General features: G+C 41.3%; 1 protein-coding gene across 1 annotated transcript; it reads left to right on the forward strand.

Moving 5' to 3' along the window:
- Positions 1-1557: 1557 nt before the first annotated feature.
- Positions 1558-14286, forward strand: gap43 (growth associated protein 43). The gene is made up of 3 exons (XM_005804544.2): positions 1558-1836; positions 9480-10083; positions 13043-14286. The coding sequence occupies exons 1-3, from the start codon at positions 1807-1809 to the stop codon at positions 13120-13122; spliced, it is 714 nt and encodes a 237-aa protein (XP_005804601.1). The 5' UTR covers positions 1558-1806; the 3' UTR covers positions 13123-14286.

Genomic DNA, 14286 nt, shown 5'->3' on the forward strand with positions numbered 1-14286 from the left:
AGCTAAATAAACAAGCATTCTTGTTTGTTTAGCTTTATTAAAATACCTATTTCTCGTGCTTCTTCTGTGAACTTTATTTGTTGACCTCCTTTTTCATTTTGTCTCAATAAATCCTGGCAGAATACAGAATATCATCTGTTTTCATTTGCCATATCTAACAGTTATTGCAGTGCATCAGCTTTGTATACAGGACTCTGAACTGGCAGCTGTTCAGCATGAACGTGCATAACTATGCAGAGGTAAAAACGAGATCAGGCACACTCAGCAGAACTCTGCATTATTACACAGCTTGTGTCACTGTGCCTGCTACAGACCATGATTACACAAAGTGATGATGTAGTGCTGCCAAGAATGTGTGACAGCAGTGACCACTGGGCAGGGGAAGACGTGATGGTGCCAGTTGATGAGTTTTTTCAGTAAACTGGAAACGCCTCCAGGTCTTTCTCTTCTCCCTTCTTTTCTCTCACGCCATCCACCCCTCTTCCTTTTCATCCACCTGTTTTCCCATCCTCATTGTGTCTCTGTGTCTTTGGCTGAAGCCTGCTGGTGTCGGAGCGGGGGTGGGGACAGTTTTGACACCACGGTGTGTCTTTGTGTGTGTGTGTGTGTGTGTTATGAAATACAAATACAGAGTGTGGGTGTTTGTATGAGCATGCGCCTGTAAGCCTCACTCTATTCTAATGGTTCTAATAGGGGGAAGTGCTTGTCCAGTCCCTGTTCATTAAACCAGACTATGTGCAAAGGTGGACACAAGAGGAGGAGGAAAAAAAGAGAGAGAAAAGCAGTCCGCCTGTCTGCCACACCCGACCTTCTTGCTTCCTCCTCCTGCCATCATTCCTCCCTTTTCTTCCTTCTCTCCTTCTCCTCCTCTGCTCTTCTAGTGTGGTGTTTCCATGAGAACAGAGAGCGCTGGGTATCGAGGGGGGGGTTGAAGAGAGAGTGAGGGTGGGTGGGTGGTTTTGGTGATGTGGGTGACGTGTCCTAAAAGCACTGAGCGTGCATGTGTATGTGTAGGGGTGTGTGTGTGTGTGTCTGCATGGATCAGCGCTCATCGCTGCTGTCTTTCATACGTCTGTGCTGGCAGGACCTGCTCCCTGGCTGTGCCAGAAAACGCACTTTTGGCATTTCCCTGAAAATTTGGGCACTGCACATCCAGGCATATAATCTGACACACTGAGAGCCTTTGCAATCTGAAAAGCAGACAAGCCTCCTCCCACCCCCCACTCCTCATACTGGAGCCAAACAAAAAGAAAAGAGACATCTCTTCATCTGTGTGTGTGAGAAAGGTGTGGGAAGTAACGCAAAAGTAAATTTGAGCAGAATGAAATGGAACTGCTTTGGCAAATCCTGGCTGGAGGTGTCCACTCAGTTATCAAAGGGGGCTGCCTTTTTGGGTGGGGCCGCAGCTTTAGCTGGAGCTAGGCTGAAAGGGAGGAGGTAGAGGAGGGTGAGAACATGTAGAAGAGAGGAGTGCTGATCTAAAAGTGATGGTGGAGGAGGAGGAGGAGAGAGGGGAAGGGAGGGGCTTAAAGGATGGGCTTGTAGGCATTGTCAGGCGGAGAGTAAGAGAGAGAAAAGAGTTGCACCCAGGCAGTGAAGAGCGTGTGTGTGCAAACTGGGATGAATAAATGCACTGGAAGGCTTAGCTGGTGATACAGCGAGAGAGAGAACGAGAGTGTGTGTGTGTGTGTGTGCACGAAAGTGAGCGAGAAAGAGCGAGAGAGAGTGTGAGAGAGAAGTGAAAGGGAAGGGAAAAAAGGAAGAAAGAAGCAGAGAAGAGAAAGGGAGGATACTACAACTCCAACTATGCTGTGCTGCATAAGAAGAACCAAACCGGTAAAGTGCACCGCTTTGCTTTCTCCAGCATCCTCAGCATCTTTTTTCCTATCGCTAAATGATTCATTTCATCTCTGAACTTTTGTCACAGGCTGCCTGGTAGTCAGATTAGAAGGCTTTGGGGGTGGGGTGGGGGAGATTAGAGGGAAGCATTGGGCTCATTTGCTTTGACTCTGGGCCCGACTTCTCTTCATAGAAATCTATCCACAAAGCCCCGACACGCCTAGTTAATGTGATTATCCCGCATGAATGGATGTTGCCACAATGTCTTTCAGACCTCACACCGCTCCGGTGAGGAGGCAAAAGGCTGGAACATAATCTTGCCCAGCTGTTTTTTTATAGATTGAACATTTGGAGACAAAAAGTTAAAATTTATGAAAGGGCACTTTATTGGTTGATATAAAAGATGAGAAACTCTCCAAAAGTCATAATCTATCATTCTTAATGATGCTTAATATTAATTGGACCAACCTTCTGTGAAGTCTTCATTGATACCTTAAATGAGGGGTGTTTGAGTGTCTTTTGTAATCAGGTTATCTTGAGCAGTAGTTGGTGACAGGGGAAAGAAAATTTCCACAGCGAGGAAGAAAATGGGTGGGGTACGGATTGAGTTTGCCGGCACCATCATGTCAGTGGCCTCATGGGAATACAATGGGAATGAATGAGTATAAATGGATTATCACAGCCCGCCAGCTTTTTACAAGTGGATGCAGTCAGTGGAGAGGTTGTGTGAAGAGAGTGCTTGTTTAAAGGGTGTTAAAGGGTGCTTTATGAAAACCAGAGTCTGGTCTCAGTGGTGGAGGATAGCAAGAAAGAGAAGGAGGTAGCATTCATCATGGTCATTCTCTGTGATCTCAAAAAAGGTTCAGGTTGCTACCTCAGACATATTGGAAATTTATCAGACTCATACCATGTTGGATTCTGATGGTCCTTGATTGCTTCTTAAATGTCAGCCCACATGAGTCATATTAGCTCTGGCAAGGAGGGAGGAGAGACAGTAGTAGCTAAGGCTGCTTAAGAGACATGCACGAGGCTGCATGGAGAGATGCAGGCAGGGAGGGAGCATGGCTGCTGCACATGGAGGTGATCTGGGGTAAAGATGCAAAAGGAAATGACAATTCAAAAGGGAGGCATGGTGGCAGAGGCAGGGATCCTGCAAAGGTGATTAAAAAAAGGGAATGAAGAGGAAAGACAGTGGTGGCTGCAGCCAGCAGGAGATAATATGTGGAGCAGGTGAGCGAGCGCAAAGGTGAGTAAGTGCAAAGTGGGGGAGGACGCTTTAAGGAATAAAAAGCCGGCATGCATGCATGCTGCAGACAGCAGCCATGTGGGTGAGGCTGCACACCTCATCGCTGGGGAGAGATATTCCCCCTCGGGCCATAAGCACTTATCCTCATCTTCCCGCTTCTAAGAATAAATGAATCTGGACACACTCTGTGGTCCTCATGGATGGATAAGCAAAGAGCATGATTTTCTGCTTTTTAGCACAGTAATACTGGACCATGTCTTTGTGGAGCACTAAGTGCTGCTGCAGCATCGTTTCAGTGTACAGGAGTGGCTGCTAGCACCTACTTTAGAAGTCTCCTGCTGCCCCAAATTATGGCTGTATCTTTGCCAGTGCATGTCTTCCAGCTTTATTTCTGCATTCAGGTCCTACCTAAATTCAAAGTTGTCTCCAACTCCTTTCTCACTTTTTCTCACCCTTTTTGGCTCTACCTGAATTCCACCTGCACCAAGGTTTTCAGTTTTATCTTGGGAATCTATTTTATCAGCTCAGCTATTAAGACCTTTTTCTCTACTTGAATTATTCCTTCTTCTCTTTTGGCTGCTCTTGCACTCTAACTCCAAGCCGAAGCATGAGACCACTGTCTCTGTTCCTCCGTCAACTAGCCCCCACCTCTCATGTCCAGCCCTCTTCTTCCTCTTCTCCAGCGTCTCTTTCCATCCTTATCCTCGGCCCCCTATGAGATCAGCGCTGATTGCAGAGCCTTTGTTCAGGCAGAGAGCCGGTGTAATTCAATTAAAGGCTGCTCCGGAGGATGTAATGAAGCTAGCATATGGCTGTTAGTGGTTGCTGCAAAGCATCTTTTCCTGGGCTGTGGTGAAAATAAAAAAAAGATAAAGAAACGTTACATCCTAATGAATTCATTATCAAGGGAGAGGCAGCGAGTGAGCGAGAGGGTGAGTGGGGATTGTGGCAGCCACCACCTGAGCTGAGTCCCCCCTCCCACTTCTCTCTCCTCATCTGCAGGAGACAGCCGGCTAAAAGGGTGTGGTGCTTTGCTGTGCCTGTGTGTGTGTATGAGTGAGACTGAGAGAGAGAGAGACGGAGAGTGAGTAGGTGGCAGTTTGCTCACCGAGAAGAAGAGTGAAAGACAAGAGAAAGAGAACGAGGAAGAGATGCTTAGTGGTTGCAGACTGCAGCCTTTGCTCTTTGGTGTCTGGATGCTTATTGGAGACAAGAATACAGATATTCTAATCTTGTGGAGGCTTTCAGCAAGGGGCGCGCTACTGAGCCTTAGCTCACCTGAGTGACCAAAGTTTGAGAAGTATATGCTCTAAATGATTGCCATTTGGTTTTTATTTTGGTATTTAAATAGTTGATATGACAGCAATTTTCATTGTTATGCTAAACAAGGCTTTTGTAAAAAAAATATATATATATATATTTAGCCTCTGCACCTGTTGGCTTTGTGGCTGAAGAGTTTCTGCAAAGCAATGCTGAGTAACATTATCATTGTGAATGCAAAAATTACTCTTAATAGCTCCATAATTGTATTTCGTGTAGAACTATCAAATATTTATTTTAAAAAGATCTTCTTGGTCTGTATGCACATCATTGTCTATGCATTAGCTTGCGCTGTTGCTCTGTGGTTGCTCAGGCAGTGTCTTCCTCACCACTTCTATCCTTTCTCCTTCCTTCCCCCTCCCGGAACAAGTCCCTAATGGTATTTTCAGGGAGGCTGCGGAAAGGTGGCAAATTGTTAGAGTGTGTCCCCACTGGGGATAGGGGAGTGGGGCAGGGGGATGGTGATGTGAGTGGCTATGGATAAAGCTGGTAAAGCCATTGGCTGTGTGGGGTGTGGTTTTCCCGGTGGCCAGCCAAGGCCAGAGGAGAACTGCAGCTGCTGGCAAAAGCACTGGTCGACACATTCAGCCAGTAGATGGTGATCTGAAAACCTTTTTGCTCAGTTATTTGTTACTTTTACAAACCAGACAAGACAGAAGAGAGGTGTTTGTCCTCTGCAGGATTGTGTAGGTAGATGCGAGTCGTTGTGGGTTACTTACATCAAACATGATGCCTTAGACCTCACAATACACTCAAGGCTTTTTATTACAATCATAACTGACATTGTCTGCCTTCACATGACAAAGATTTCACATTTTATATGTCCTTCCTCTGTATCTATGGCAACCAAAATGAATATGCACAAGAGAGAAAATTCTGTTAGCTGATTTTTATTAAAAAGTAATTTGATCAGCAGGATAATGCAAATATGTTGCCTCGTCGGAAATGAATTGAGGAAGAGCATGAACAGGCATGAAGTCTTTGTTTAAGCTGAGCGTATACCTTGTAGTGTGCTGTACCTGAGGGATGCGACTCTGTATTTATGAATGAAATTGTGCGCCGCAAAGGGACAGAGTGGAAAAACGCCCGCAGGAGGATTCCTATGTGACCAGGGCCTCAATTAACAGCTCTTCAAGAAGCTTTGTAAAGCATTTGCAACTACGTTTCTGTTGAGACAAAATGGGATTTTTCACATTCCATAGCCAACAAAGCAGAGCGTTAACCACTGCTAGCCTGTATATTACAGCTCAATGAACTTGACATGACAAGTCTAGCATCCTCCTGAAAAACATGACAGCGCAGAGTGTAATGCAGGCGAATGCAGTTGATGAAGCTGGTGATGTGAAGGTGATGGCGTTTCCCGCCCTCATACGCTGATATGAGATCACTCAGCAGTCTGCTGATGCTTCATTATATTTCCACTCATCTATAAAGTAAATGATATTACCTCTGTTCCAACAATGATGTCATACCCCCCACAACCCTCTCTATATTCCCAAACACTCTCATCAATCCTTTTCTCTGTCCTCCTGACTAACTGAATGCAGTCGGTAAGTAATTTGGTTTGGAGTTAAGTGCGCAGGTCAAGTTTTTTGGCAATTGCAAGCTTCTATGAGATCAGACCAATAAAAGCCAAACAAGTCTCTGGAGGCCTGCATATTACTAAGAGGAGAGGGCCGGGCAGTGCAGCTTTGTCTGTCTCCATGCCGTCCAGCCTAATGAAAGGACTCATTCTTATGTTTATTACAACACTTAATAGCCAATTGGCAAATGTTTCCACTCAATTTTTTAGTGAGCTTCTGTCAAAAGGTTATAGGCAATTATTTTCTTTCCAACAGTAGGTAACTGTCTTGACATTCTTGTTTAGTGTAAATCCATGCTGATTTATCCCCAAAGCTAAAGCTAACAGCTAGATTTAAAGGTGTTAACACCAGAGTTCTACTGTACACAAATCCAACTTCAAAAATGTTATAACAATTTAGGCAAATGCTACTTTCTGGACCTCGGAACTTAGCTGAAAAGTTGGGTGGTTATTTATTCAGGGAACTAAGATTGGAAGCTTCATTACATTTGCATTAAGTGGTTAATTTCACATAATCCAATAACAATCTACACAGTTCTCAGTATGAAACAAAGAAACTCAGTATGTGTTTTCAGTAAAAGAACAATTAAAGTAGTGTAGTTCATAAAATGTTATGAAGGTTTAACTGAACACCATTTTATAGATTTTTGCACTGCCTTACATTGTATCATGTTTTTACTCTTAGTAGAAACTCTTAACACAGGAAGTTTATTAGTGGCACACAACCTCCTGCTTGAATTTCCTGTGTAAATAATTATTGGATTATGTGAAATTAACCACTTAATGCAAATATTATGAAGATTCTTTCACTAATTAGTATTTGCATAAACCACTTTGGCCTTGACCCTTCTGCAATCAGCTGCAACCTTCAGACCTAAAATACTTATTTGGATTAAGCCATTGATTGCTTTTGCTGCAGGTACTTTTTTTTTTTTTACTTTAAAATTTTATCAGGGCAAAATAATTTAGGAGGATAGGTTGCTATGGAGCAGTAGAATTTATTATCTGAACCCATGGGAGGAAATGTGAAGGAGTGAGACTGCTGCACCTTATTGCACTGACACACTGACCCTGAAGAGAACATGTTGGTTTAGGGGCTCTGACTCTGACAGTAAATCATCCGACACTGATGTGATTCCCTGGGCAGGCAGCTTTCCAATTTAGACCTTACATCACGTACAGTGACACTAACAGAGGCAGAAGGAAACAAAGGTACAGTAGCAGTGATGAGGGCACAATTTCCACTCAGACTTCTACATCCTCCTGCTGCCTAATGACACAGACCACCAACATTAATGCACACACATGCACATTAACCCTTTCATCCCACCAGGTCCTGCAGCTGAATTGCAACCCCTCCGTAGCTGTTCCCGATTGCTCTGTCTTAATTTATGTGCTCCCATTGGCCCACTCCACCCGAGGGGTCAGATGCACTGCCAATCAGGGTGATGTGTGGTCTTTCAAAGCGCCAACCAGCATACAGAGCTGTGATGAGTTAGCACTCTGGTTGTCAAGGTAACCTTTGATGGTTGGGAGGGGTATGGCAGTGAATGCTGAGGAGATTTTGTGCAGGCATCTCATTCAGATGGGAAGCACCGACCGTACACAGAAGATAGAGATGGCTTTTACAGTTTTTAGAAAATCATTAGCAGAAAATTGACTCAGCACGGGACAAATGGATGCTGAGGGAAGGATTTACCAAATGTAATTCAGCAACATGCAAAGAGAACAATATCAGCCTTCTGCCTAGGTTGAACCATCATAATAAATACTCTGAGATATTTGTCTTCCCTTAAATCCCAGTGTGCCTAATTCATTATGTGGAGACAATCAACCCCCACCCGTTCCCGCACACACACAACTTTGATTTCACAACACTAAGTCTTCTATTACTGTCACATAAAATGATACTACAGGTCTATTTTTGCTGGAGTCTGTCACCGGCTCCTGCTAAATAATTTCAAGCAGAAGGAAAAAGTGTCTCAAACCATTTAGAAGCTGCTTGTTTCCCCATTTGCCTCTCTACCACTTAGCATAAATAAATTATTACAGCCTCCATGCTGTTGGACAATTCTGTTGCTTAATTATGCTTACTTACATTGATTTGAGGTGAACATTGTTTTCAGGTTATTGACTTGTGAATATTTTACATTGATTTATTTTCCTATTCATTTTGAATGTGTTGATTTATTTTGTTTGCCACTTTCAGTACTCATCATTCATGCTTTTGTTGGATTTGATTTCTTTTTATTAGATTTATATGACTCATAACACAACCCACTATTTGATGGACAGCTATGGATCCTGTTGCCCAAGGTAAAATCATTAAATCCTGGTTAATCTTACACTCAGCACTGTCCTGCTCCTAACCCTTTTCCTCATCTTGTCATATGCCTCCTGCATCTGAACTTTTCCCAGCCTTCAGTTCTTTCTTAATGGTTACAAATACAGTTTATTCAGTTCAATGAAAAAGTCTTTAACCAACTATATGCTTAAATTTCAGCTAGAGAGCATTTTTTTCTAAAGTTTTTCTTTGAACATTGGCAGCTTTTTAAATCTATATTTTAGTCTAGAGGATTCTTTTCATAGAGATGATTGATTATTAAATTAACTAACTTTGTGATTGTGACCAGCACAAAGCAATTTAGGAAACCCAAAGTCATTTTGTATGACATTGAGGCTAGCACATCTCCTCCTCTATAAATTATCTGCTGGTTTGGTTTTTATGTTGCTCCGGGTCTTCTGATTTTGTTTAAGGTTAGTCAGTTAGCTTAAGTTCTCTTAAGCTAGGTTCTAGTCACATATATGCCTTGCATTACAATAAAGTACAAATACATGTGCACCATGAGCAAATAAATAAATAAAAATAAACAAACATCACACTTATTTGCTACTACAATAGGCCTGAGATAAATGCCACTCAAATGTCACAACCATAAACCTATGAATCTTGTGTAATGCAATGCATATGCTCAATCTGCACTAATGAAGAGTCCCTTATCTTAGCATGCTAAATGCTTCAAGCTTTTTTTTTTTTAAATCAATTCAGCTAACAATTGCATGGGAAACTCTTGTAGTCTTTAATTTCCTCATGCTTAGGCTGTTATTAAGTGAGAGAAAAATGAAACTGTGATTTGGCAGTAAAAGTAATGTACACTATCCAAAGTAGAACAATACAAAACCTTTTTTATTATTATTTATTACATCAGTTGTGTTTTTAGATGTGCCAGCATTAGAAATAGAAAAAGATGCACAGGGTGGCTAAAGACTTTTTCAGTAACTTTTCCTCCTGTTGACCTCTCAGTTCATTACATTTGGACTATGTGTAATGGCCAGATAAAAATGCCAACATGATATTTAGGGATTCTGTATGTATATTTTCCTGAAGAAAAAAATCCCCTTGAATAAATATTTCCAGACCTAGATTGCTTCTCATAAACTTGGACTCTTGGTTTCAGTTGTTAACCTGCATAAATGTCTCTTGCTTTTCAGGTGGAGAAGAATGAAGATGCAGATCAGAAGATTGAACAGGATGGCACCCCCAACAAGCCTGAAGACAAGGCTCACAAGGCTGCCACCAAAATACAGGCAAGCTTCCGTGGACACATAACTCGGAAAAAGATGAAAGATGGAGAAGAAGAGAAGGACGGAGACAGCCCTGCTGCGGAAGAGGCAGAAAACGGAGAGGAGACGAAGAAGGTGGAGGGAGAAGAGGCACCTGCTAAGCAGGAGGAAACTACAGGAGAGGATGCCAAGAAGGAGGGGGAGGAGACAAACCAGGCCAAAACCCCAGGAGCAGATAAGCCAGCTAACTCTCCTGCAGGCACAGCAACATCTCCCGTAGCAGCAGCTCCAGCTGCTGCCTCTCCCACGGCTGCCACAGCCCCCTCTGAACCTCAGAAAGAGGAGCCGAAGGCCGAGGAGAAGCCCAAAGAGGTGGAGGCCACAGCCAAGAGTCCCACCACAGCCACAGCTGAGGAGAAAAAGGAGGAGAAGAGTGAGGAGAAGAAGGAGGAGGCCAGAAAAGCCGATGTGCCTGCTGCTGTCAGTCCGACAGCTGAAAAGGAGGAGCCTAACCAAACAAATGATAAAAAAGGTATGCAGATCACAGAGCTCCATTTAGATAAGAATCTTCTCAAGGTGTTTAATTGGACAAAACATACTTCTAGTTAATTCCAACAATATAGAAGCAATTACTAGGTGTAAAAATGTAATAAAGAAGAGTTGATAGGCTTTCAGATAGGCTGCTTGGCAGGCACCTCAAGACATCACTTCACGTTAAGTCTTTGGGATATAAAGATCGTTGGCAGGGCTCCAGCATTCACTGTTTAACACAGAAATGCAGCTCAATATTACATTAAACAGCCTTGTATCTCAGCCTCAGCTTGATGGAAACTCTATACTGATGTGGTAATGCTTAGGAGAGAAATACAGAGTTGAAGAATAACTATCTCTGAGCATAATGTGCTGAGTGTTTTAGGAGTAATCAGAGCTGTACTTCAGAAGCAGAGATTACTTGTTATTTAAAGATAACGCACCATGCCTGTTATATCATTCAGATCTCCTGAATATGTTACACAGCTTTATTTAAAGTTGACAGAAGTACATTTAAATTCCCCATTGTCACGGTTTTAAAATGAATAACAAATATTGATGAACACTAAGTTTTTAAGCAAACCAGAGTGCAAGTTCCAGTAAGAGCAGTAACAACCCAAAGTCATGCAGCAGACTCTGACAACATGCTCTTGACATGAGTTGATATTTCTGGTCCAAGGACTCTCAGACTGGGTCAGACAGGTGGGTAGTGGAGCATGCTCAGTGCGGAGTCGGTGGGGGTGTGAAATGGTGAAGCACACAGACGTACCAACTCAAGAACTACAAAGAAAGTAGGTCACCTGTCTCCCTGTTGTCATAGTTACCACCTCAATGGGTATAGCTGGCCCTGCGTGGAGAAGAGCTGCCATAACAGGTGTTCTGATTTAAATGAATGATTAATGATCCCTTAAAGGTAACGGTCAACGCCGGGGAGGCATGTCCATAAACAAGCACAACCTGACAAGGAACATCTAATTACCTATATCCACAGCAAGCAAAACACTGCTACACTCACTGAACTGACTCAGAGTAAATTAATATTTATTACTGAATAACTTGATTAGATTTTCTAATGTGCAGATTGGTATAATATACTGAAGAACACTGTTGTATATAGGAGGCCTGTGTCTGACACTTGTTTTATTCCAAATTGACTTTCATAGCATCAAATTGTTCCTTATTGAATAATCTGAAAATAATTTAGTATTCATTACAAAGGGGAACATAAGTAAAACCTATTAAAGTGTTTCTAATACTACAGAACAATGAGCTGTATAACAAATCTGTTACTTAAAAATGCTTCGCTCTAGATATCAAACAAATCTTTATTGATTATAGGTTCAGGAAGTGAATATTTTTCATCAAAATGTTGCTGTATTGGGATCCAGATTCAATGATGCACCAAATGTTTGGTAATTACAAAAAAGGTCTTTATTTTAGATTTTCTGTTTTCAGTTTTGATCAGTTCTTATCTTAGCTTGCTTTAATAACCATCAAGTGGTTGTTTGGAAATAGTACATTTAGTACCTAACCAAGTCTGGACATTTAAAATAACAAGTAAAAGAAATAAGAAAAAAGCCAAAATTACTCGCAAAGATAAATTCCAAATACTTTTAAATATTACTGACAGAATTAATCCAAACGGAGTACCCGCTAAAAACAATCAAATGTCATCTGCATAGTATGATACATCAGTTCACTGTCTTTATAAAAAAGTCCTTTGATGACTGTTGATATTCTGTCAGACAAATTGCTTTAAAAACAAGTGGGAAATAACAGGTGGCAACATGTTATGTGGATTTTATTCATATAAATCTTAATCCAGCCACTTTCTCACACTGGTTGCTTTCTTCAACGGTTTTCTGCTGGTCCCAATGATTCCATGGATAATCTGGAGCAAATGCCACAACATTAGAAACAAGCATTGGCTCAGGAAATTGGATGAGATTGTATTTGCTACACACACATTCAGCAGCCATGGAGAAGGACATTCTTGAATCTGACATGCTGGCTAGCAAGCTAATTACCTCTCACCTGGAAGATCTACTATGACTCATTGTCTTGAGTCACACATTAGTGCAGCCATATGATTGTCCCACTTTTCACTGCACTTCTTCACACACATGCACTAAAACACACTTATGCACAGCCCCACCCTGGGCCCGCTGCCATGATGTCATCTGCTTTTTTTTTTCATTAAAAAAGTATGAGATCATCCAAGTGTGACATCACCTCTCAAAGAGCACTCTACTAATATGCGTCTGTCTCGCACATCTGTAACTGAAATGTTTACTTATTAATGCAACCTTGACTCGTATGATTTTCTTGCTGTTTTAAAAATTTTGTTTGGAGAGAAAAACTCATTAGACAGAATGTAAAATAAAAACACCAGAACAACATAACCCACAGCCTAGAAACCTACATGTAGGTTTGTGAGGAACCAATGATTCACATTTAACAACAGCCAACTCTGGTTGTTATTGTAGCCCAGTCCTTCCCTGTAGGCATCACACATAATCAGATATGGCAGGCCAAGATGCTGCTGTTAGCATTGTGATGTCAGTTCAAGGGTTTCATGGGTCCATTAGGAGCCCTCTTCTCCTTTATTATTTACACACATAGAAGGGAATTTTTTTGGCATTAGCTTGAAGCCTGAAATGATGTGCTCTTGATGAAAAATATTAAATTATTTTGCCCCTTTCTATGTTTTTCAAGATTTTTTTTCCCATAATGTTGTTTTTATCCAATGTTTAATCAGACATGACTTTTTCAAGCTCTAAAACTCACATTTAATATTTGCAGCACTTTTCAGAATCTTAAAAAAAACACTTAGACTTTTATCACTTTAGTCTAACAGTAGTTGGCTATAATTAGCTTTTATAACTGTTCTTCTCAAACTCACATTTCCTTTTCCTGGGTTTACATTTATTTCCTTTTCTTCTCCCCTCACTTCCCCACAGATGCTGCAGAGGAGTCAAAAGCGGAGGAGAATGCCCACCCAGATGGGGCTGCGGAGACCTCTGAGGCCAAGGAAGACTAAAGGCAAAGTCTTACCCACTGGAAATTAGAATTACGAGAAAATGATGAATAACACAAAACAAAAATCTAAAAAGGTTGCTCTTTGCCTTCCCAATGTCGAGGGCAGTCAGTTTCTATTTGTTTGTCATTTTTTGTGTGGCAATGATTTTCTCATGTTGGGGGAGTTTCCAACGTGAAGTTTTTTGGCTCAAGCTAATAGTGTGATGGTGGTGATGATGATGATGTCTGTGAAAAAATGAGTGTGAAAAATGATATTACCTTGATGATGATAATGATGTTGCAAAGGTAAAAGCTACACCACTGAATATAAGTGAAACACAAATGGATTGTCTGCTTCCAACTGGACCTGTCACACATTTAAAATGCATTGCCAATGCACCATGGTTCATTTGCATTGTAATGCACTCTTTTTTAAAATCACTTTGCAAAAACAAAAATCTGTTCTGCAAATGCATGCACAAAAACAAGTCAGTTTTTAAATGCAACTCCAGTTTTCAGCATCGCGCAAGTGCATTGAAAACACAGCACCACGTCAGATGGATACTCGAATGTATATCTAAATGTGTGAGATTTCTAGTTGGGTAGTTTTATTCCATATCAAAAATAAGACAATAAAATTCCTGCTCTTTCTATTCAGCTTGAGTCACTCAAGCTTGGTTTACACCCCTTTTACAAACTCTGTCAATCCACATTTACAGTACAGGACCTGTTGCCATTTAAATCCTATAATAAACTATAGTAAATTACCAGAGTATTGATGTAACTGGCTCTTATATATATTGACTTGTGTTCTGCCAAGCAAACCTGAGAACAGTAGCATGAACCATGGAACCAGATGCATGATGGGAACTCTCCCTCCGAGAGGAACTTCTTCGCAGTCACAAAAACTTAAGAGGTGTGGCGGCTTCTTTTTAATGTCTTTGGTGTTGTTATGACGGTTTCTATGAATTGGAAAAAAATTACTCTTGCACTGATGTTACTGAAAAAAAGATAAAAAATCTGAAAAAGAAAAATTCAAAGATACGAAATTCTTTTCCTATGTTCCAGTGAGTACAATGTCCAGTTTCAACCTTATCAAAGAGTTCAAACTTGTGAAAAAAAATGATGAAAAAAATAAAAAATGGTTTCAATGTCTGTTTTCAAAATAAAGCAAATGTGCCAATTA

Source organism: Xiphophorus maculatus, chromosome 18, assembly GCF_002775205.1.
Source record: "Xiphophorus maculatus strain JP 163 A chromosome 18, X_maculatus-5.0-male, whole genome shotgun sequence".
Lineage (NCBI taxonomy): Eukaryota > Metazoa > Chordata > Actinopteri > Cyprinodontiformes > Poeciliidae > Xiphophorus > Xiphophorus maculatus.